General features: G+C 36.2%; 1 protein-coding gene across 5 annotated transcripts in view; it reads left to right on the top strand.

Annotated features, from left to right (window-relative positions):
• The window catches only part of LOC123545059 (pyruvate carboxylase 1-like), a 61648-nt gene extending 43106 nt beyond the window's left edge, over positions 1 to 18542 (top strand). For all 5 annotated transcript variants that reach the window (XM_045331329.2, XM_045331326.2, XM_045331325.2 and 2 more), the window contains 11 exons: positions 2178 to 2402; positions 5208 to 5364; positions 6551 to 6657; positions 7201 to 7334; positions 7930 to 8179; positions 8456 to 8584; positions 10446 to 10561; positions 11562 to 11741; positions 12384 to 12632; positions 15635 to 15775; positions 16211 to 18542. In XM_045331329.2, the coding sequence (XP_045187264.2) occupies positions 2178 to 2402; positions 5208 to 5364; positions 6551 to 6657; positions 7201 to 7334; positions 7930 to 8179; positions 8456 to 8584; positions 10446 to 10561; positions 11562 to 11741; positions 12384 to 12632; positions 15635 to 15775; positions 16211 to 16471 (1949 nt within the window). In that variant the 3' untranslated portion in view covers positions 16472 to 18542. The remainder of the gene's footprint in view (positions 1 to 2177; positions 2403 to 5207; positions 5365 to 6550; positions 6658 to 7200; positions 7335 to 7929; positions 8180 to 8455; positions 8585 to 10445; positions 10562 to 11561; positions 11742 to 12383; positions 12633 to 15634; positions 15776 to 16210) is intronic.
• The last annotated feature ends 4871 nt before the right edge of the window (positions 18543 to 23413 follow it).

The raw sequence follows: 23413 nt of genomic DNA, 5'->3' as shown, positions 1-23413 counted from the left end.
CGCGGATGCGCAGGCTGGTCTGGATCCATGCTGGTCGCACACCCACTATGTTGGTTTTCTCATGGCACGGCTCATATTAACATTAAGTGTTGTTAGACTTTCACTGCATATGAGTAAATTTATGCAAAAGAATTACATCATGTTTCCATTTCAAGAAGTAAGAATGTAGTGTTATTTTCATAGCACAATAAGAGCAAGGTGCAATCTAAAACGGGCAGGGTGCTGTTATTTTAAATCTTTGGAAGGGTGATGCAGCAGTGGTTGCATTTTTCAATGTTAATATGTATGCCTTTCATCCCATTATTTGATGTGTTTCCAAAACCAGTAATAGCTTGCAAGGGACTTACTTTACTTTATATTTTGTTCAAATGTTCATGCTATTTATCATAAAAATTTACTCTAGACAGTTAGACTTCCTGAAGGAATTATGGAGGTATTGCATATGAGTCTTATTGCAACATCAGGTGTAAAAGAAGTATAAATGGACATTCTACACTTGCTACAATTTCAAAATTCACTAAAATTTGTACATTTTTCATTTTTTCTTTCTGTTGAAATTGCAATAGGAAAAAGCTGCATTGAAATTTACATAAATAAGTAACAGTCTCTTATTTCCTGTTTCAATTTGAATTAAAACTTGCATGAAACAATCTGAAGTGCAACTTAATCATTTGGCTGCTTATGCACGATTATCAAATTGGCACCTTTTTGACATTACAAGGAACAATACTTTTATCAATACTTCATTGATATATTGTGCCATGATGTAATCTGCTGAACCTGGCATTGCAGAGGCCTTTCTACATGATTCATTCAAAAATAGGACAGGTAATGGGATGGGATTATGCATTTACTGCAGATCAAAGGCAGGATGGCAAATTTTAAGGGCAACATGACAGCAGTAAAAAGGGCAGGATGGGATGCCCTGCTGTGTTGCTATAGAAATACCATGAAAGAATTATTCAGAAAATTTCAAATTCAGGAATGGATCTATTTGATTATTTGCTTAATTATGTGAGTGTTTGCTCAACTTTCTTTTGATCAGTTATTTGTTACTAGAGTGAAGTTACTAGATTGTGATTAACCAAACCTGATTCATTTATATGAAATCTTATTGAGAGTAATCCAAATTAAAGAAGCTGTGAGGCTTTTAAATATTTATTGATGCCTATCAAAAGCAAGTATATCATAACCATGGGTTAAAAAAAACACCAATCACTGAGATTGAGCCATGTAAGAAATAAATCAGTTTGACAATTGTGACAGGTGTAAATTGTGTTAACACATTATCACAGCCAAATATTGGCACTGCTTTGATTAGACAACAACTGGGGCCTCCATGGCCGAGTGGGTAAGGTCCCTGACTTCAAATCACTTGCCCTCACTGATATGGGTTCGAGCCTCACACTTCATGTGAGAAAGCCATCCAGCTGGCTTATAGAAGGTCGGTGGTTCTACCCAGGTACCTGCTCGTGATGAAATAATGCACGGAGGGGCACCTGGGGTCTTCCTCCACTATCAATGCTGGAAAGTCGCCATATGACCTATAATTGTGTCGATGCAACATTAAACCCAACAAAATTGATTAGGCAACAATATGTTTCCACTTCGACATGCCAACAGGTAAATGCAGTAATATTAGAAACTGTTGTGACTTCAAATTCACTTTAACAGAACTGGAGTTGCAGTATGTCCAGTTTGTCTTAAATAGGATCAAAATACATTATTTACAGAGAATCTTGATGGAACTTGAATCTCAAAACAAGCAAGTTTCAACTGAGGTTTATCATTAGAATGAATGTATTGTCAACTTGCCTGTTTATGTGTTTACTCCATGTTTCAGCATGCTTGTGGTTTATCTTTTGAACTGTATATTATACTTGTATTATATGATAGACTTTAAAGGAATATAGTATGATAAGTTCCAACCTTACCACTTAAATAAAACTGTTTGATGACTTGTAAAAATTCATTTATTTTTCAAATTCCCTTTGATGTACCATTATAAACCTTGGAATGTACCATTATAAACCTTGAACCATTATTTTATGTTTGAGTGTATCAAGGATGTAAATTGAGTATATATATATATATATATGGGGTTATAAATCACTTGAGTGTATATATATGGGGTTATAAATCACATGTACATTATTGCTTATGTTATTCCTCTCCAGTTCCGGACCCACCTCCTGGCCTTAGAAATGTTCTCAAGAGTGAAGGTCCAGAAGCATTTGCCAAAAAGGTGAGAGAGAACCGTGGACTGCTTCTCATGGATACAACATTCCGAGATGCTCACCAGTCGCTTCTGGCAACCAGAGTGAGAACGCATGATCTCAAAAGAATCTCACCATATGTCAGTCATAGATTCAACAACCTTTACAGTTTAGAAAACTGGGGAGGTGAGTGTCTCATTTGAGCAGTTAAAAACACCCAAGAAAAAAATCCAGCATAGATATTCTAAAAAAAAAAGTTACTAAAGAGAGGCATATTTTTATTGCATAATAATTGAAATCAGTGAGAATTTAGATTGAATAGACAGTAAGGAAGGTAAAATTCTGTTTGTTTATTCACAGAAATGATGAACATGCAAGTTACAAATTTGTTTTGATTTACACAGTAGATACACAGCAATGTGCCATATGGAAGACAGTTAGTGTATTTGAAACTTTGAAACTGTTATTTTGTCGAGCCCGCTTGCGGATGCGAAGACATAGTTGTCCAAATGGCTGTTTGGTGTATGTGCGTGCGTCCGTCCGGATTTGTTTGTTCGGACCATAACTTTGACATGCATGGAGCAATCTTGTTTATATTTTGCATGAATGTTAACCTCAGTGAGACCGAGTGTCATGCGCAAACCCCAGATTCCTATCTCAAAGGTCAAGGTCACACTTACAGGTCAAAGGTCAAATTCAAAAATGACTTTGTCTGGAGCATTTCTTCTTCATGCATGGAGGGATTTTGATGTAACATGGCACAAATGTTCACCACCATGAGACGGAGTGTCATGCGCAAGAACCAGGTCCCTAGGTCCAAGGTCAAGGTCACACTTAGAGGTCAAAAGTCAGATACAAGAATGACTTTGTCTGGAGCATTTCTTTTTGATGCACAGAGGGATTTTGATGTAACTTGGCACAATTGTTCATCATCATGAGACGGAGTGTCATGCGCAAGATCCTAGAATTACTTCCCTTTGTTGTTACTATAAATAGCTTATATTTGTAACTTTTTTATTACTGGTCATAGGGAAAAATGAGGACCACTTTTCTGTAGTACAACATGCATGTTACATCCAATTTTCAGGTGAATTTTGACCTACCGGTATCTCTACTGGTGAGGATTTTTGTGTAGACTTTAAATTTTTTTTTTTTTTTTTTTTTAAGATTTATGTCCCTTAGTTGTTACTTTAAATAACTTATATTGTAACTTTTTGCAATCTCTTTTTTATTTGGCATAAATGTTTGCCTCAATGAGACAGGGAGTGTCATGTGCAACTCCCAGTCCTTTTGACAGCTGGCGGGCTCGACATGTTGCCCGTGGGCATCTAGTTTGATTAAACGCCTATTTTTAAAAAAACATACTCAATGGCGTTTTACAAACACATAAAAAAAATTACGTCTAAAAATTAAAACATTTTAAAAGATGTTAGAAATAAATGAGCATAAATATCATTGTGAATAAACTATTAAGTAAGTATTAAACAGAAGATCAGGCATTATATTGATATATAGACAGTGACAAAAGTGTTAAATAGTCGAAACAATTCATAGATCCTTTTATACCAAGAAAATCTGTCCAATATTTCATCATTATTATTTACCTTTAATTAACCAGGTTTTCAACGAAAACCTGAGTTATTAGATTGGGGTAGATGTCGGTCGGGCGGGCGGCGGCGGTGGCGGCGGCGGCGGCGTCAAACTGGTGTTTCCGGTCAATAACTTTTGTTTCGGTAAAGATATTTGAATAAAACTTGGTATGTATGTAGCTTATATCAAGACAAAGGCTGGAATTGATTTTGGGGTTTCTGGGGTCAAGGTCAAGGTCACTGTTACTTAAAATAGAAAAAGGGTTTCTGGTCAATAACTTTTGTTTCGGTAAAGATATTTGAATAAAACTTGGTATGTATGTAGCTTATATCAAGACAAAGGCTGGGATTGATTTTGGGGTTTCTGGGGTCAAGGTCAAGGTCACTGTTACTTTAAATAGAAAAAGGGTTTCCGGTCAATAACTTAACTTAGGAATGAGCTATCATGATGAAACTTGGTGTATAGAAAACTTATATAAAGTTGTAGCTTGGGATTGATTTTGGGGTTTCTGGGATCAAGGTCAAGGTCATTGTTACTAAAAATAGGGTTAGGTTAGGGTTATGGTTAGCATGTCTTCTACATGCATGGAGGGATTTTGATGAAAGTTGGCACAATTGTTCACCATCATGAGACAGAGTGTCATGCACAAGAACCAGGTCCCTAGGTCTAAGGTCAAGGTCACACTTAGAGGTCAAAGGATACAAGAATGAAAACTTTGTCCGGAGCATATCTTCTTCATGCATAGAGGGATTTTGATGTAACTTGGCACAATTATACACCATCATGAGACGAAGTTTCTTGCCCAGTTCCCTTCTTTAGAATTACTTCCCTTTGTTGTTACTATAAAAAGCTTATATTGTAACTTTTTCATTACTAGACGCAGGGAAAAATCGAGATCACTTTTCTGTAGTACAACATGCATATTACATTCAATTTTGAGGTGTATTTTGACCAATCTCTACCTGGTAAGGATTTCTGTGTGGACTTACAATTTTTTTTTTTTTCTTTTTTTTTTTTTTTTTCTTTTTTTTTAAGATTAACTTCCCTTAGTTGTTACTATAAATAACTTATATTGTAACTTTTTTATAATTGACCGTAGGGAAAAACCAAGACCACTTTTCTGTGGTACAACATAGTTGTTACTTTCTAATTTTAGGTGTATTTTAAGGTATCTCTACCTGGTAAGGAGTTTTTTCGTGGACTTAGAAAAACAAAAGAATTACAATGATTACTAAACAACCACAAAATTAAAATTACATCTGCTAATACAGGTGCTAGAGTAAAGAAATTTGCTGTGACGGGCGTATATTGTGACATTCTGGCACTCTTGTTTATTCTTATAGAAAGTGTTGAAAACCTGGTTTCGTGGCATTGCCGCGTTTCTTGTTTTGATTCTATTAGGTGCAACATTTGACGTGGCATTAAGATTTCTACACGAGTGTCCCTGGGACAGACTGAGGACGCTACGAGAGCTTATCCCTAACATCCCCTTCCAGATGTTACTGAGAGGGGCAAATGCTGTTGGATATACTAACTATCCAGATAATGTTGTATACAAGTGAGTCCATTCAAGACACGTTTCTCAAAATTTGTCAGGTGTTATGTTATTATATACCTTTTGTAAAAGATAGAGTATATTTATGTCTCCCACCACACAGTGGTGTGGGAGACATATTAATTTACTCCTGTCTGTCAGTCTGTCACAAATCTTGTCCGCGCTCTAAGTCGAACATTTCTCATCCGATCTTCACCAAACTTGAACAAAATGTGTTTGCCAATAAGTCCTCAGCCAAGTTCAATAACTAGCAAAATCGGCCCAGGAACTTTGGAATTATGGCCCTTGAAACTTGATATTCAAAGCACTGAAAGTCTGATAAGGCAGTTGAGTGATAATCAAAGCACTGAAAGGCTGATAAGGCAGTTGAGTGATAATCAAAGCACTGAAAGTCTGATAAGGCAGTTGAGTGATAATCAAAGCACTGAAAGTCTGATAAGGCAGTTGAGGTCTTGGTGCATGGTTGACTCATACACTACTATTCAGATGATTAGGAGTTGTGGGAGACATGTGCTTTTCTCAAAAGCAGCTCTAGTACTTGTGGTGTTTTCAATCAATAACTGGAGAGTGTTTTGTCAGTAGGTCACAATGACCCTGAGACTTGAAAGAGTTTCTGAGCAATAATTTGATATGACTTGGATTATGGATATCAAACATGATTGCCATTTGCTAGGTGTATTTTAGGGTCAGTAGGTTAAAGGCTTAGGCTGCATGCAGTAACCTTGAGATTAAAACAGATACCAACTGATTTATATGTATGTAAATTCTACAGTTTTATAATATTGAAGTGCAGTATAATAGTTCATATTAATGTACTAGGAAGTGTTTTGAAACTGTTCACAGAATTTTGACCCATGCTTTATATACTTAAAGAGCCTAATAAAGTTACACATACAGTAACATTGTATAATCATGGTCTCTGTTGGATAAGACAGGACTTTCCTGAAGGGGGATATGGTTTAACCTTTAGCCAGCTGGTGGCAAGTGATTTTGCCTTTGCAAACAGTGCAGACCATGATCAGCCTGCATGGATGTGTCGCTATTCAGTCAGTAAATTTTCAGTTAACACCCCTTTGAAAAATAAGTGGTTCTGCCCAAATGGAATGATGGACCAATCCATTTTATAAATTTAGCAAAGTAAAGGGTAATTAGAAATCAGTTTATTATCCATAGGATATTTTGTTTTCAGATTCTGTGAGGAAGCAGTAAGAAGTGGTATGGACATTTTCAGGATATTTGATTCACTCAATTACCTACCAAATATTGTGGTTGGTATGGAGGCTGTCGGAAATGCTGGTAAATATTTTGTTGGACTTCTACTTTGTCATTAATACAGTAAACCGCGGATCACCCGAGATAGTGAGGGGATGAGCTAAAATTCTCAGACTGTCCAGGGTTTCGGGTATTGTAAATACAGAAAATATAATGAAATCAGTCAGGGATCTTGTGAAATGTTGTAGTGAACCTGAGTGTTTGAATCATTGATGCTCAGGCCAGCAATATTAAGCTGAAGATAATGATTTTCTGCAGAAAACTGAGAAAAACATGTAAATGTTTATTGCTGATAGAGTGTTAATGAACAAGTGTGTGATGCACTTGGAATGCCTCCTGGCAAATATTTTGCATAAATGAATATTGAAACTACTAACTGCCTGGGAGAATGTCAGACTTAAGTATCTCACATAGGGGAAGTACTAGGAGAATCTGTTTGAATGGCCTGACAGTTCTGTGAGTCTAAGTACTGGAATAGGATGTTGTGACACCATTTCAGCGTCAGACCTTCTTTTGTACAATTTGCCTACCCTTTAACTAAACAAATATAAATATTATGATCTACAGGTGGTGTTATTGAAGCTGCCATTTCCTACACAGGCGACGTGTCTGACCCAACAAAGACCAAATACAATCTAGATTATTATGTAAATCTTGCCTCAGAGCTAGTCAAAGCAGGAACACATGTACTTGCTATCAAGGTATATTTCCACCTATTGTTCTGTTTCTTACTATTTCAATTTTAGAAGCATTTAATAACTAAATATTTGTGCTAATATTTCAAAAAGGCCATGCCAGCTTATATTAGAGACCATTTACACTGTTCAGATTTGTTTTGAACTTTTGTTTGTATCTGTAGTACAAGTGAAATTACAATAAAGCAAGAGTAAGAACAGACTGACAAGTTTATACTGAGCCTTTATATACAGTTGCATGGTAGAAGTAGGTAAAATGCCAGGATTGGAATAGCAATTTCATAAATAAAGTTACTTCTGGACTGTCTTTATATATCAAATTTATGTCAGTAAATATTTTGTAGACTAGTAAATGTTACTTTAACCTTTAGCCTGCTGGCGGCAAGGGGTTCTGCCTATGTGGCCAGTGCAGACCAAGATCAGCCTGCACATCCGTGCAGTCTGATCATGGTCTGCACTGTTCGCTATTCAGTCAGTAAATTTTCAGTGAACACCCCTTTGAATAATAAATGGTATTGCCCAAACTGAATGATGGACTGGTCCAATATAGAAATTTAGCAGGGTAAGGGTTAAACATTTATGTAGCTGTGTGTGTTTCCAGGATATGGCTGGCATTCTAAAACCTAAAGCAGCAACGTTACTCGTAGGAACCTTACGTGAAAAGTTTCCTGATATGCCTATCCATGTTCACACACACGACACAGCTGGTGCGGGAGTTGCTTCTATGCTAGCGGCCTACGAGGCTGGTGCAGATGTTGTGGATGTAGCCTGTGACTCTATGTCTGGGATGACATCACAACCCAGTATGGGAGCTGTTGTTGCTGCTCTGGAGAAAACTGACAGTGACACTGGTAATGTGATACTTTAACGACTTTTCTTCAGAAAAAATTGTGAAAATGAACCAAAATATTCATCAAATGCATACATATTCACAAAATCTTAGATCTGTATATCTTATATTTTGATAGTAATTCTTTCCTGATACAGAAATTTTGTATAAAAGTAATGTTTTGTAACTTAGGTAAATCAACAAAACAATAAATCTTGGAACTATGTCTTTAAAATAATTTACTGGTTCATAGTTATACCATTTGAACTGCTTTATGAGAAGTAAACTATTTGAACAGGAATTCTGCTGGATGATGTGTCAGCGTACTCTGCATACTGGGAGCAGGCTAGGAATCTGTATGCACCATTTGAATGTGCAGTTACCATGAAGAGTGGAAATGCCGATACATACAGAAATGAAATTCCAGGTAACACATCACTGTGAATTGGAACAAAGATCACACATTTTTTTTAGCTCCACTATTCTGAAAATAGGGGTGCTATTCTACTCGCCCCAGCATTTGCGTTGGCGTGAGCTTTTTGGTTAAAGTTTTTTGGCAACCTTTGTTTTTCTTTGTTACTATTGCTTATATCTTACTGTAACTTCAGCATGCAAACAAAGTATGTGAAGGGGCTGGGCCCATTATACCCAAGGTCAAGGTCACCAAGGTGTTATACTTCGGTTATTTTTAAGGTTAAAGTTTTTCGGCAACCTTTGTTTTTCTGTCATATCTTTGTTACTATTGCTTATATCTTACTGTAAGTTCACATAAACATTGTCCAGCATACAAACAAAGTATGTGCAGAGGCTGGGCACATTATACCCAAGGTCAAGGTCACGAAGTTGTTATACTTGGAATTATTTTCATGTTAAATTTTTTCGAAAGCTTCGTTTATAGACATATCTTTGGTACTTTAAAAGATAATGACTTGAAATTAAAAACATTTCTTTATAATCATCATCTGCATGTGTGGTTACAATCCCCATAACTCTAATTGTATAAAGTTTTTTGGCAATCTTCGCTTTCTGGATATAACTTTAGTACAATATAAGATAATGACTTGAAACTTAAAATGTATCTTTATCATCATCATCTGCATTTGTGGTAACAAATCCAATAACTCTAATTTGTGTTCTTGACAGAATTATGCCCCTTTCATACATTAAGCTTTTGGGCAAACTTTGTTTTCTGGACATAACTTTAGTACAAATAAGATAATGACTTGAAACTTAAAATGTATCTTTATCATCATCATCTGCATTAGTGGAAACAATCCTCATAACTCTTATTTGTATTTTTGACCAAACTATGCCCCTTTCATACTTAAATGTTTTGACAAATTCCGTTTTCTGGACATAACTTTGGTACTACATACATTGAGACATGAATTCATTTTACTGTCAAATCGCCGAATAGTGGAGCGTGCTGTCTTACGGAGAGCTCTTGTTATTATATATAATTTATTATAGCATACAATGTTATTTAACCTTTTGGCTCCTGTGGAAGTTGGCAGTTACAGGCAACAAACAACACAGTCAGAAATCGAGGACCATGTCTTTCTTAATTTATTTACAACTGTTTTAAGCTTTATTGCTTTTGTTAACGGGTAAACCTGTCATACTCTAAAGAAATAATTTTTTGTGTACCCTTTTATCTAATTGAATATAAATGGAGGTAATTATTAGCTGATCTGATTTTTTGAAAAAATATGAGTTATTGTCATCACTTGGTCGGCATTGGCATTGCCTGGTTAAGTTTTATGTTTAGGTCAGCTTTTCTCCAAAACTATCAAAGCTATTGCTTTAAAACTTGCAACACTTGTTCACCATCAATAGCTGACTCTGTACAGCAAGAAACATAACTCCATCCTGCTTTTTGCATAATTATGGCCCCTTTTGGACTTAGAAAATATCAGATTTCTTGGTTAAGTTTTATGTTTAGGTCAACTTTTCTCCTAAACTATCAAAGCTATTGCTTGCAACACTTGTTCACCATCAAAAGCTGACTCTATACAGCAAGAAGCATAACTCCATCCTGCTTTTTGCAAGAATTATGGCCCCTTTTGGACTTAGAAAATCAGATTTCTTGGTTAAGTTTTGTGTTAAGGTCAGCTTTTCTCCTAAACTGTCAAAGCTATTTTTGCAAGAATTATGGCCCCTTTTGGACAATCATGGGTAGGACAATATTTCTATTATACAGAGACAAAAAAAAACAGATGAGTGTCTGCATCCGCAAGGTGGTGCTCTTGTTTTATGTTGTAATATAACTGTCTGTGTTGTACTTGTAGGTGGTCAGTATACCAATATACAGTTCCAGGCTTTCAGTCTCGGTCTTGCTGACCAGTTTGAGGAGGTCAAGAAAATGTATGTAGAGGCAAATAAGCTATTGGGGGATATTCCTAAGGTATATATCTTACATAATTGATGACAAATGCAGGACTTCTTTAATTCATGTAAAATAAATAAAAGAATACTTTAATTAATGAAAAATTGAATAAGAGGAATATTCCATTTCATGGTAAGTAGATATTGATAAGTGTGTGTCTTACTTTGAGAGAGTCCTGGATAATTAATAGGGATTACCTGTTACCCCCATGAACAGCTCAGTAGCCAGAAGAGTAGCCACTGTTACCCTCATGAATGGCTCAGTAACCAGAAGAGTAGCCACTGTTACCCCCATGAAGGGCTCGGTAACCAGAAGAGTAGCCACTGTTACCCCCATGAAGGGCCCAGTAACCAGAAGAGTAGCCACTGTTACCCCCATGAAGGGCCCAGTAACCAGAAGAGTAGCCACTGTTACTCCCACGAACAGCTCAGTAACCAGAAGAGTAGCCACTGTTACCCCCACGAACAGCTCAGTAACCAGTAGAGTAGCCACTGTTACTCCCATGAACAGCTCAGTAACCAGAAGAGTAGCCACTGTTACCCCCATGAACAGCTCAGTAACCAGAAGAGTAGCCACTGTTACTCCCATGAACAGCTCAGTAACCAGAAGAGTAGCCACTGTTACTCCCATGAACAGCTCAGTAACCAGAAGAGTAGCCACTGTTACCCCCATGAACAGCTCAGTAACCAGAAGAGTAGCCACTGTTACTCCCATGAACAGCTCAGTAACCAGAAGAGTAGCCACTGTTACTCCCATGAACAGCTCAGTAACCAGAAGAGTAGCCACTAAAGTGATTTAAAGATGATAGTACAGTTAGCAGAAGGTTCCTTTGGCTTTTCTTGTGTAAAGCACCATCAAAGATTTAAAGCTGTACAAAATGTTAATAGTTTATAGATCTCTAAGGATAGGGGTGTCAAAGTCACATTACCTGGTTTAATTTGTAGTCATATGCTATACCACAGAGTCACAGATGCATCCAAAATTTAGCACTTTCTTTGATGAAGGTTGTCTCTTTTAGGTAACACCATCATCAAAGGTTGTTGGAGATATGGCCCAGTTCATGGTACAGAATAAACTTACAGCACAAGCTGTTGAAGATAGAGCAGAGGAGTTATCTTTCCCAGTTTCTGTTATAGAATATTTCCAAGGATACCTTGGGGAGCCCCCTGGTGGATATCCAGAACCACTTAGGACTAGGGTAAATACTTTAGAACTTTTGCATTTTAGTTTTTTTTCTTTACAGGTAAGGTGTATGTATAACAGATCCTGAAAATATTATGTTACATCAGCACATTCAACGTAATAAGTGATTTCATTGAAAATGATGTTGCAAAGTTGGCTGAAATATGTTTTGGCTAAGACTGTCGTAACTGGAAACATTACATATCGTGCTGTTACTTTTTCTTGTGAATATTTAAGCAGTTTTTCATTTTGATACTTTACACTAATAATAATAGTTCTACTTAGTGGTTAACTATTTGAGAATTGGTTCTATTAGACAATATCAGCATGCATTAAGACGCATTCCCATCTATCATACAGGTATAGTCCATGTTTATTGGCATAGGAAATAGTGAGATTTTCTGTCCTTTCATTCTTCTGTGGTAATGTTTATTTGATATGTATCTAATGCCAGTTTTCAATTTGTTAGGACAAATTACTTCAGAAGTGTGAATTCCTTAGACCTATGAATTGGTTTAATTTTATTTCCTATTATTTGGCTTGGTTGCATTCTACAGGTGCTTTAAAAGGATCTTCTTATAAATTTTATTAAGATTTAAATAGATAACAAACTACATCTTACAAGTTGTTTATATCCTGTCTTAATGTGTATGTGCAGATATTGCAAGGCAAACCCAGGATAGAGGGTAGACCAGGAGAGACTCTCAAACCTTTGGACTTTAACAAACTGAGGTCAGATTTGTTAGAAGAACATGGCAAGACAGTGAGAGAAGTTGATGTGATCAGTGCATCATTGTACCCCAAAGTTACCAAAGAGTACCTGGAATTTAAAGAAAAATATGGACCAGTGGATGCTCTTGATACTAAACTTTTCTTGGTTGGTCCAAATGTTGCCCAAGAATTTGAGGTAATTAATTAAAAAAAATTTTCAGAACATTTTATGTTGAGCACATCCTTCCAAAATCATGGGGTATTTATATTATAGAAATATTGAAAAACTGAATCAACTTTACTCAGACTGTTGAAGCACAAAATGGAAATTTGGTTTTCAATATAATGAAACACATTAATCAATACTTAACTTTTATTAACCTTTTTCCTGCTCCTATTCATTTTAATTTGGCTGTTTCACTCATTATTAGTCCCCTACTGGTCGAAACCCAGTTTCGGGGACTATAGGAATGCCCTGTCCATCTGTCATTCCGTCCGTCTGCAATTTTGTGTCCGGTCCATAGCTAAATCATTCATTAAGGGATTTTAATATTACTTGGCACAAATGTTCCCCATGATGAGAGGACATGTCTTGCGCAAAACCCGGACCCCTGGCTCAGAGGTCAAGGTCAAGATTGGAGGTCAAAGGTCAACAGGGCTTTTTTCCTGTCTGGTCCATAACTCTGCCATCCATGAAGGGATTTTAATATTACTTGGCACAAATGTACCTCATAATACGACAATGTGTCATGTACAACTTTCAGACCCCTAGCTCAAAAGTCAAGGTCACACTTGGCAGTCAAATGTTAACATGGCATGAACAGGGTCTGTTTCGTGTCCGGTCCATAACTCTGTCATTCATTAAGGGATTTTAATACTACTTGGCACAAATGTTCCCCATGATGAGACGATGTGTGATGCACAAAACCTGGACCGACCCCTAGCTCAAAGGTCAAGGTCACAATTGGAGGTCAAAGGTCAACATGGTTTTATTCCCTGTCCGATCCAGAACTCTGTCATCGATCAAGGGATTACAGTATCACTTGGCACAAATGTTCCCCATGATACGACGTGTCATGCGCAACACCAAGAGCCCTAGCTTAAAGGTCAAGGTCACACTTGGAGATCAAAGGTCAACAGGATTTTTTCCTGTCCGGTCTATAACTTTGTCATGCAAAACAGGATTTAAATATCAGCTGAAAGGTCAAGGTCACACTTGGAAGTCAAAGGCCAAAAGGGCTTTTTTCCTGTCCAATCTGTAACTCGAAAATCCTTTAAGGGATTTTAATATTACTTGGCACAAATGTTCACCACCATGAGACGGAGTGTCTTGCGCAAGAACCAGGTCCCTAGGTCTAAGGTCAAGGTCACAGAGGCCAAAGTTCAGATACAAGAATGACTTTGTCCGAAGCATTTCTTCCTCATGCATGGAGGGATTTTGATGTAACTTGGCACAAATGTTCACCGCCATGAGACGGATTGTCATGCGCAAGAACCAGGTCCCAAGTTCTAAGGTCAAGGTCACACTTTGAGGTCAAAGGTCAAATTCAAGAATGACTGTCCGGAGCATTTCTTCTTCATGTATGGAGGGATTTTGATGTAACTTGGTACAAATGTTCACCACCCTTGTTTTTAAAATAACTTCCCTTTGTTTTACTATATATAGCTTATATTGCATGTTTATTACTGGCCGTAGGGAAAAACCAAGACCACTTTTCTGTGGTACAACATGCATGTTACATCCAATTTTTAGGTGTATTTTGACCTATCTCTACCTGGTAAAGAGTTTTATGTGAACTTATATTATATAGTAATTTTTATGCCCCCACTTTGGGGGGGGCATATAGATTTGCTCTTGTATGTCCGTCCTTCCGTCCGTCCTTCCGAAAATGTTGTGTCGCGCGTAGCTCTGAAAGCATTTGACGTAGAGTCACAAAACTTTACAGGAATGTTGGTCAGCATGTGTAGTTGTGCACCTGGGGTTTCGCGTCCGGATTCATTCAGTCATGTAGAAGTTATGGCCCCTGACTTTGTAAAAATTGGTCATTTTAATGTTGTGTCGTGCCTAGCTCCAAAAGTATATGACCTAGAGTCACAAAACTTTACAGGAATGTTGGTCAGCATGTGTAGTTGTGCACCTGGGGTTTCGCGTCCGGATTCATCCAGACATGTAGAAGTTATGGCCCCTGACTTAGTAAAAAATTGGTTATTTTAATGTTGTGTCGCGCATAGTTCCAAAAGTATTTGACCTAGAATCACCAAAGTTTACAGGAATGTTGGTCAGCATGTGTAGTTGTGCACCTGGGGTTTCGCGTCCGGATTCATGCAGTCATGTAGAAGTTATGGCCCCTGACTTTGTAAAAATTGGTCATTTTAATGTTGTGTCGTGCCTAGCTCCATAAGTATATGACCTAGAGTCACAAAACTTTACAGGCATGTTGGTCAGCATGTGTAGTTGTGCACCTGGGGTTTCGCGTCCGGATTCATCCAGTCCTGTAGGAGTTATGGCCCCTGACTTAGTAAAAAATTTGTCATTTTAATGTTGTGTCGCGCATAGCCCCAAAAGTATTTGACCTAGAATCACCAAAGTTTGCAGGAATGTTGGTCAGCATGTGTAGTTGTGCACCTGGGGTTTCGCATCCGGATTCATTCAGTATTGTAGGAGTTCTGGCCCCTGACTAATGTCAAGTAGTGGTGGCATCTGTGTCCCATGGACACATTTCTAGTTTATATTTTTTTTTTTTAAGGATTAACTTCCCTTTGTTGCTACTATAAGTAACTTATATTATAACCTTTTTTATATCTGGCCAAAAAAATTCCATATGAAAATACAGGTGCTAGTGTAAAGAAATTTGCTATGATGGGCATATATTGTGACATTCTGGCACTCTTGTTTATATTTATAGATGTTACGAAATAATCAACAACTGTAGGTTTTTGTATATGCAAATTTTAATCCAAGTGTTTTGTTATAACATATTGTATATATAGCACAGTATTGTTTTTACGTCATTGACAGATATCAGTTCATTATATTATACTGCAGTAGATAAAATTAGGTGCCTTCCAGTAGGGGACTTTGTTTTGCATGGCAATACTTCATTCACTTATTTAAACCAAAAGTGTTCTTCGGTTACTTTCCTCTATACAATATAAGTCACAACAGAACATTAGTTAGACAATATATTCATACCCTAGGTTGAGATAGAGACAGGGAAGACTTTATCTATCAAGACGTTGGCTGTCGGCGATCTTGACAAGGAAGGTAAACGTGAGGTGTTCTTTGAGCTGAATGGCCAGCTTAGGTCAGTCTTCATCCGGGACAATGAAGCTACCAAGGTAGGAGCTATTTCATGTCAGTAAGAATTTTGGGTTACATGCCTAGTTAACAGGTACCTCAGGGCTTGACAAATCCACCCATCCACTCGTAAAGACAAGTGGAAATTAGTTGTTATAAGACTTACTGAACATAATTGTTTTCATGTTTTCACATGTACTCATTTCCATAGTTACTAAATGTAGAGGTTTTCACTATAGCAGACAAAACCAGTAATTCTTATGAGAAAATCTCCCGAAACTATATGAACAATGGACTAAAGAGTATTTGAAAATAAGCCCCAGTTATTCTATTTATCTGTGTCTTGATTACTGAGTATGCTGACTGTAATTAATGTCTAACTTTTAAAAGAAATTTTTATCATCCTTTAGAAAAATGTACTTAATATTTTTTGACATTTTTGCTCTATCTAAGATAATGTCGTGCTCTTTTCACAGGAGATGCATTTCCATCCTAAAGCCCTGAAAGGAGTTCATGGATCTGTAGGAGCTCCTATGCCAGGTAACGTCATAGAGGTGAAAGTCAAGGTTGGAGACACGGTCGAGAAAGGTCAACCACTTCTGGTGTTGTCTGCGATGAAGATGGAAATGGTCGTAAACGCACCAGTAACAGGAACTGTTAAACAGATATTGGTGGAAAATGGAATGAAACTCGAGGGTGACGACTTGTTAATGGATATTGAACATAAGCAGGAATAGTTCACATACAGTTTACGTTTGAAATGATGAAAATTTAGATGTAATATAAATGTGGTGATTAGTTAAAACTTAATTGATGTTTGTGTGCGTGTTGTTGAGTGATCAAGTGTTAAGAAGTTGTGGTTGTAGTGTAGTAACCAAGTACGGTTTGACTGTTCAGTCTATTGGTGGGACATTAAATACTAATTCCATACTTGCCATATAATAATAAATTGAAGAACCAAAAAATCTTCGAAAATTTCTATGTTTATTTTTTTCAGTTTTAAAAAAAAAACAGAACAGTAAAGAATTTCAAAAACAGGTTCAAGATAACTATTTTATTTTGTAAACTTACAATGACAGACTTCCAGTTTTATAAAACTTAGAAAGCTGTAAATATACTGGCTACTTTTGATACATTAACTACTTAGGGCATTTAGATACTGTCTCAAAGTGGGTCAGAAAATATAGTGGTAATCTAGTAGATTTATCTCTACTAAAATGACTGGACATTTAAAATGCAATACTACAATAAAGGGAAACATAAGTGATCTGTCAGAGATATAATGATATTGACATATCTTATTATAAATTGTATAATCAATGATAAGGTTGCAACATGTATTTTTTCTCTGAGGGTAAATTTTGATAAATGATGGGGATCTTTTTTTCAGCTTAGACCATGCATGAATAATTATGTATATAGAATATATATAGTGTGTTCTAATTGAATTAAGTTGAAGCTAAAACAAACAGTAACTTACAACAATTTGTATCACAGGGTATTCATTTTCATGACAGCTTTTCAGTTTTAAAAACCTTTTTACCTGCTTCTACCATGGAATGTTTTGAACAAGCTGAAACCTAGTGTTGGCAATATTAGATACATTTGCTTTAAACATTTGTTTGTTTGAAGTACACTATTATTAGTGCATAATTGCATAATAAGATTTTGTAGATATATATATTAAGCATTGCATGTTTGTACTTGGAAATTTCTTTTGTTAGCTTTCTGCGTATATTGTAGAGAATTTTATTTGATATTGTAGAAGATACTTTAGAAGACTATAACCAGATATTACAGTTTGTGTTCTGTTAAGACTTAAGTGTCGGGATATATCACTTTCATGAAATATGGATATTATTTATATCAGTATATCGCGGAGTGTGGTTATGTTGATTGGTATTACATGGTATAACAAGGCTTAAATAGTATAAAACATGCCTTTTTCTTGTTGACCATCAATAGAATCTAGAGGGAATTTATGCTAGAATATGTAGAAAATGCAGGAAGTTGTGTTCAGACAGTGCTTATTCACATTAGAATATACATTTTATGCACTATTTTCTATTAGCTTTGTGTCATTTACTATCAGTTTATGTAAAATTTCACGATTACCACCTTAACCTGCAACACAAGATACAGCAAATACTATGAAGTGAAATGTATGAATTATGAATCTTGTTAGAGATTTTGATGAAAGGTGTTGTTATAATATTGTTAGATGGTTTTTTTTCTGCTTCTGTACTGTATTGCTATAAGATTTATTATTAAAGATAATGTTACCTCCGTAGCTGAAAGGGCATTAATATTTAACCTTGCCATATTTGCTTTAATAATCTGAATTCCTGCTTTTTGATCTCTCCTTTCTGGCAGATTTCTGTTTTTCATTTTTTAATATAAGAATTAATACATGTACATTTTATGTGTTCATATATTGGCAGTTGGATAAGTGTGCATTTCTAAACAATATTTTGAGATACATTTCATTATTTACAACTTAATGTTTCTTTAGTAATATTTGTTTATAAAATAAGTCATAATATCATTTTTAAAAGGTGTTTTCTCATTTATGTCTGAAGATGCAGAAGTTACATACCTTATGCATTTACTTAGAAGTGCTTTTTTTTCAGTTCCCCTTTTGAACATGAAGTTTTTGATTGGTGCACTAATTTTGTTGATGTACTGCATTTTTGTAGTAGGAGGCCTTTTTTGTTCTGCATGTTTAATATATTGTTAATCTTTTAGTGATCATATATTTCCTTTTTGATTTATACATATATTGTCATAATAATAAACAGTGAAAATTCAGCTGGTTAAGAGTGTTTTATTAGTCCTAAAAATGTGTTGAAGGAAAACACATTGTAAAGATTTTGCATGTTCCAGGTGTGAAGTATCTGAGCAGGTTCAACTAAACGACTGAAATATATTGAACCTACAGTACTGTTCTGAAACTTCATGGAATGATAGCCCATTGTCAGTTGTGTCACAGTGACGTTAACACTAAAATGTCACAAGGTTCTATTTAAGACAGGGGTACAGCTTGCTTAAGCCTATGACCCTCCTTTTATACCTAAATTTGAAGACATAATTATTATGAAGTTAAGTGAATGGCAAGCTTAGGGAATTCTCATGCCATTATGTTGACATCTAATGTAGGCCTTCTTTCAAATGTTCCCTTTGAAGGCCACTGCACACCAGCTTCAGTCAGGATTCCAATGCTTTTTAGCTCACCTGTCACAAAGTGACAAGGTGAGCTTTTGTGATCGCGCATTGTCCATTGTCCGTCCGTCCGTGCGTCTGTAAACTTTTGCTTGTGACCACTCTAGAGGTCACATTTTTCATGGGATCTTTATGAAAGTTGGTCAGAATGTTCATCTTGATGATATCTAGGTCAAGTTCGAAACTGGGTCATGTGCGGTAAAAAAACTAGGTCAGTAGGTCTAAAAATAGAAAAACCTTGTGACCTCTCTAGAGGCCATATGTTTCACAGGATCTTCATGAAAGTTGGTCAGAATGTTCATCTTGATGATATCTAGGTCAAGTTCAAAAGTGGGTCACATGCCATCAAAAACTAGGTCAGTAGGTCTAAAAATAGAAAAACCTTGTGACCTCTCTTGAGGCCATATATTTCACAAGATCTTCATGAAAATTGGTCAGAACGTTCACCTTGATGATATCTAGGTCAAGTTAGAAACTGGGTCACGTGCCTTCAAAAACTAGGTCAGTAGGTCAAATAATAGAAAAACCTTGTGACCTCTCTAAAGGCCATATTTTTCATGGGATCTGTATGAAAGTTATTCTGAATGTTCATCTTGATGATATCTAGGTCAAGTTTGAAACTGGGTCATGTGCGGTCAAAAACTAGGTCAGTAGGTCTAAAAATAGAAAAACCTTGTGACCTCTCTAGAGGCCATATATTTCACAAGATCTTCATGAAAATTGGTCAGAACGTTCACCTGGATGATATCTAGGCCAAGTTCGAAAGTGGGTCACGTGCTGTCAAATTCTAGGTCAGTAGGTCAAATAATAGAAAAACCTTGTGACCTCTCTAGAGGCAATATTTTTCATGGGATCTGTATGAAAGTTGGTCTGAATGTTCATCTTGATGATATCTAGGTCAAGTTCGAAAGTGGGTCACGTGCCTTCAAAAACTAGGTAAGTAGGTCAAATAATAGAAAAACCTTGTGACCTCTCTAAAGGCCATATTTTTCATGGGATCTGTATGAAAATTGGTTTGAATGTTCATCCTGATGATGTCTAGGTCAAGTTCGAAGCAGGGTCATGTGCGGTCCAAAACTAGGTCAGTAGGTCTAAAAATAGAAAAACCTTGTGACCTCTCTAGAGGCCATACTTGTGAATGGATCTCCATAAAAATTGGTCAGAATGTTCACCTTGATGATATCTAGGTCAAGTTTGAAACTGGGTCACGTGCCTTAAAAAACTAGGACAGTAGGTCAAATAATAAAAAAACCTTTTGACCTATCTAGAGGCCATACTTTTCATGGGATCTGTATGAAAGTTGGTCTGAATGTTCACCTTGATGATATCTAGGTCAAGTTTGAAACTGGGTCAACTGCGGTCAAAAACTAGGTCAGTAGGTCTAAAATTATTAAAATCTTTTGACCTCTCTAGAGGCCATATTTTTTCAATGGATCTTCATGAAAATTGATCTGAATGTTCACCTTGATGATATCTAGGTTAGTTTCGAAACTGGGTCACGTGCGGTCAAAAACTAGGCCAGTTGATATAAAAATAGAGAAACCTTGTGACCTCTCTAGAGGCCATATTTTTCATGAGATCTTCATGGAAATTAGTGAGAATGTTCACCTTGATGATATCTAGGTAGAGTTCAAAACAGGGTCATGTACCTTCGAAAACTAGGTCAATAGGTAAAATAATAGAAAAACCTTGTGACCTCTCTAGAGACCGTATTTTTCAATGGATCTTCATGAAAATTGGTCAGAATTTTTATCTTGCTAATATCTAGGTCAAGTTCAAAACTGGGTCACATGAGCTCAGAAACTAGGTCACTATGTCAAATACTAGGAAAAACGATGTCATACTCAAAACTGGGTCATGTGGGAAGAGGTGAGCGATTCAGGACCATCATGGTCCTCTTTGTTTTTTAACTATTCCTGTAGATGCCCTGTGCCTTTTCAACATGTGCACTTATCTTCAAAGACTGATTGCCTTATAACAATATGGTAACAATTGTTATATATCAATAACAATAGTGACAATGGCAACAATTAAAACTTGTGTCAATCAAATTAAAGCTTGTTCAAACTGAGTATGCTTTTATCTGGAGCAGTTTAAAGTTATCTGCACATATATCCCAAAATGAATTTTAAGACGCATAATGAGACCATGTGTCGTGTGCAAGATCCAGACCCCTAGCTCTAAGGTCAAGGTCACACTTAGAGGTTAAAGTTTTAAATTATCTTGTTTCTTGTCCGGTCCTTAACTCTGCCATCGATGAAGAGATTTCACAATTACTTGGCATAAATGTTCCCTATAATGAGATGACCTGTCATGCACAAGACCGAGACCCCTAGCTCCAAGGACAAGGTCACTCCTAGAAGTCACAGGTTAACTTGGTCTGTTCTTGTCTGGTCAATATTGCCATTTATCAAAGGATTTTAAAATTACTTTGCACAAATGTTCCCCGCAAGTTAATTTATCATATGCAAGGCCCAGACCCTTAGCTCCAAGGTCAAGGTCATCAGTCCATGTAAATTCTTGTTTGGGCTGTAAGTTCAACATTCATCAGGGGATTTGAAAATAATTTGACACAGTTGTTTACCATATTGTGTCGCACTTATGACCTAGGTCAAGGTCACAGAATGATTCATACCTAAACTATTCTGGCATATTTTGCATTGACAACTGTAGCATTCTTGGGCATGCTCCCATCACCACCTGCTTATATTCCAAATTTCAAGTCGGTCGTAACCTTCAATATTTTTTAAGTTACGCTCTGGACACAAAATATGATGGACAGATTTTACCTTGCTGTGAACTTGACCTTTGACCTACTGAACCTGGTCTCATTATCATCTACCTATATGCTAAGTTTAAATGCAATACCTTTAATGGATAAAGTTATGCTCTGGACACAAATTATGCCAGAAGGACTGACACATAAGCCATCAAACAATACATCCGGTTTCCAAAAAGGGCATGTAGAAATTGGGCAGAACTGTCAAAAATAATGACAAAAAAATATATAATTTTTTTTACATCAAAAATCTTTCTCCATTCCTCCACCAATACTACTGACGTTGTGAAAGTGAAATAAAGTCATTACATAAAATTGATAATACACTAGTGTAATGAAGCTTTGACGTTGATGTTTATAGTATATGGGACATTGGTCAAATTGACTTGTCTGTAATAGTTAAAGTAGAATTTTTGATGTTTCTGCAGGAAAAGTTTACATGTGATAAAAAGAATATTGCATTTGTGACTTTCCACATTCAATTTCTTAAACTCGCTGAATAAAATTGATAAAATGTTTGGCAGAATCTCACATTTTATTGTTTAATAAATTCAATATGAAAAGACACGCATGTAATATCCTCTATTTATTGGATGATACATTTAATACATGTTTTGATCATACAGGTTGATGAAATTTTTAAAAGACTGTTTTAATCTAGGTTTAAGGGAACTGCCATCAAATGATTCTTTTTTTTTTTCATGCAAGTACATAACAACAAATTATTTGAATAATTCATGTATTTTTGTTGCCCATATCTAACAAGAGCTGTCACAGGAGACAGCGCGCTCGACTATTTCGATGCTGGATAGTGAAACTGGGCACATCAGAGGAAACTAGAGCTGTCACTGGAGTGTTTAATGACTCCAATTGTGGATGAAGATATTGCACAATAGCCCGAGTCTATGTCAAAAATATCAACTTAAAGTAATAAGAGAGGTAAAGATAAAATGTATCAAGACACTATATAAGTATATCCTAAGCAAAAAGGGGCATAATTCATTAAATATTGGTGCAAGAGTTATGCAGATTGTGTCATATAGTGTGGGTGATAATGTTGAACAACTATTTTAAGTTTGAATCATATCCATTCAGTAATAACAGAGACAGAGTGAAAGTGCATCAAAACTTTAACCTAAAATTCTAAGTAAAAAGGGGGAATAATTAATGAAAAATTGGTGCCAGAGTTATGCACCTTGTGTCATATGGTGTGGGTGATGATGTTGAACAACTATTTTAAGTTTGAATCAAATCCATTCAGTAATAACAGAGACAGAGTGAAAGTGCATTAAAACTTTAACCTAAAATTCTAAGTAAAAAGGGGAAATAATTCATGAAAAATTGGTCCCAGAGTTATGCACCTTGTGTCATATGATAAGGGTAATGATGCTGAACAATTGTTTAAGTTTGAATCAGATCCATTCAGTAATAACAGAGATAGAATGAAAGTGCATAAAACTTTAACCTGAAAGTCTAAGTAAAAAGGGGAATAATTCATGAAAAATTGTGCCAGAGTTAAGCATCTTGTGTCATATGATGTGGGTGATGATGCTGAACAACTATTTTAAGTTTGAATCAAATCCATTCAGTAATAACAGAGGTAGAGTGAAAGTGCACCAAAACTTTAACCTGAAATTCTAAGTAAAAAGGGGGAATAATTCATGAAAAAATGGTGCCAGAG

Source organism: Mercenaria mercenaria, chromosome 1 (assembly GCF_021730395.1).
Source record: "Mercenaria mercenaria strain notata chromosome 1, MADL_Memer_1, whole genome shotgun sequence".
Classification (NCBI taxonomy): Eukaryota; Metazoa; Mollusca; class Bivalvia; order Venerida; family Veneridae; genus Mercenaria; species Mercenaria mercenaria.
Note: the sequence above shows the minus strand (reverse complement) of the source record. Positions and strands in the feature narration are given on the sequence as shown.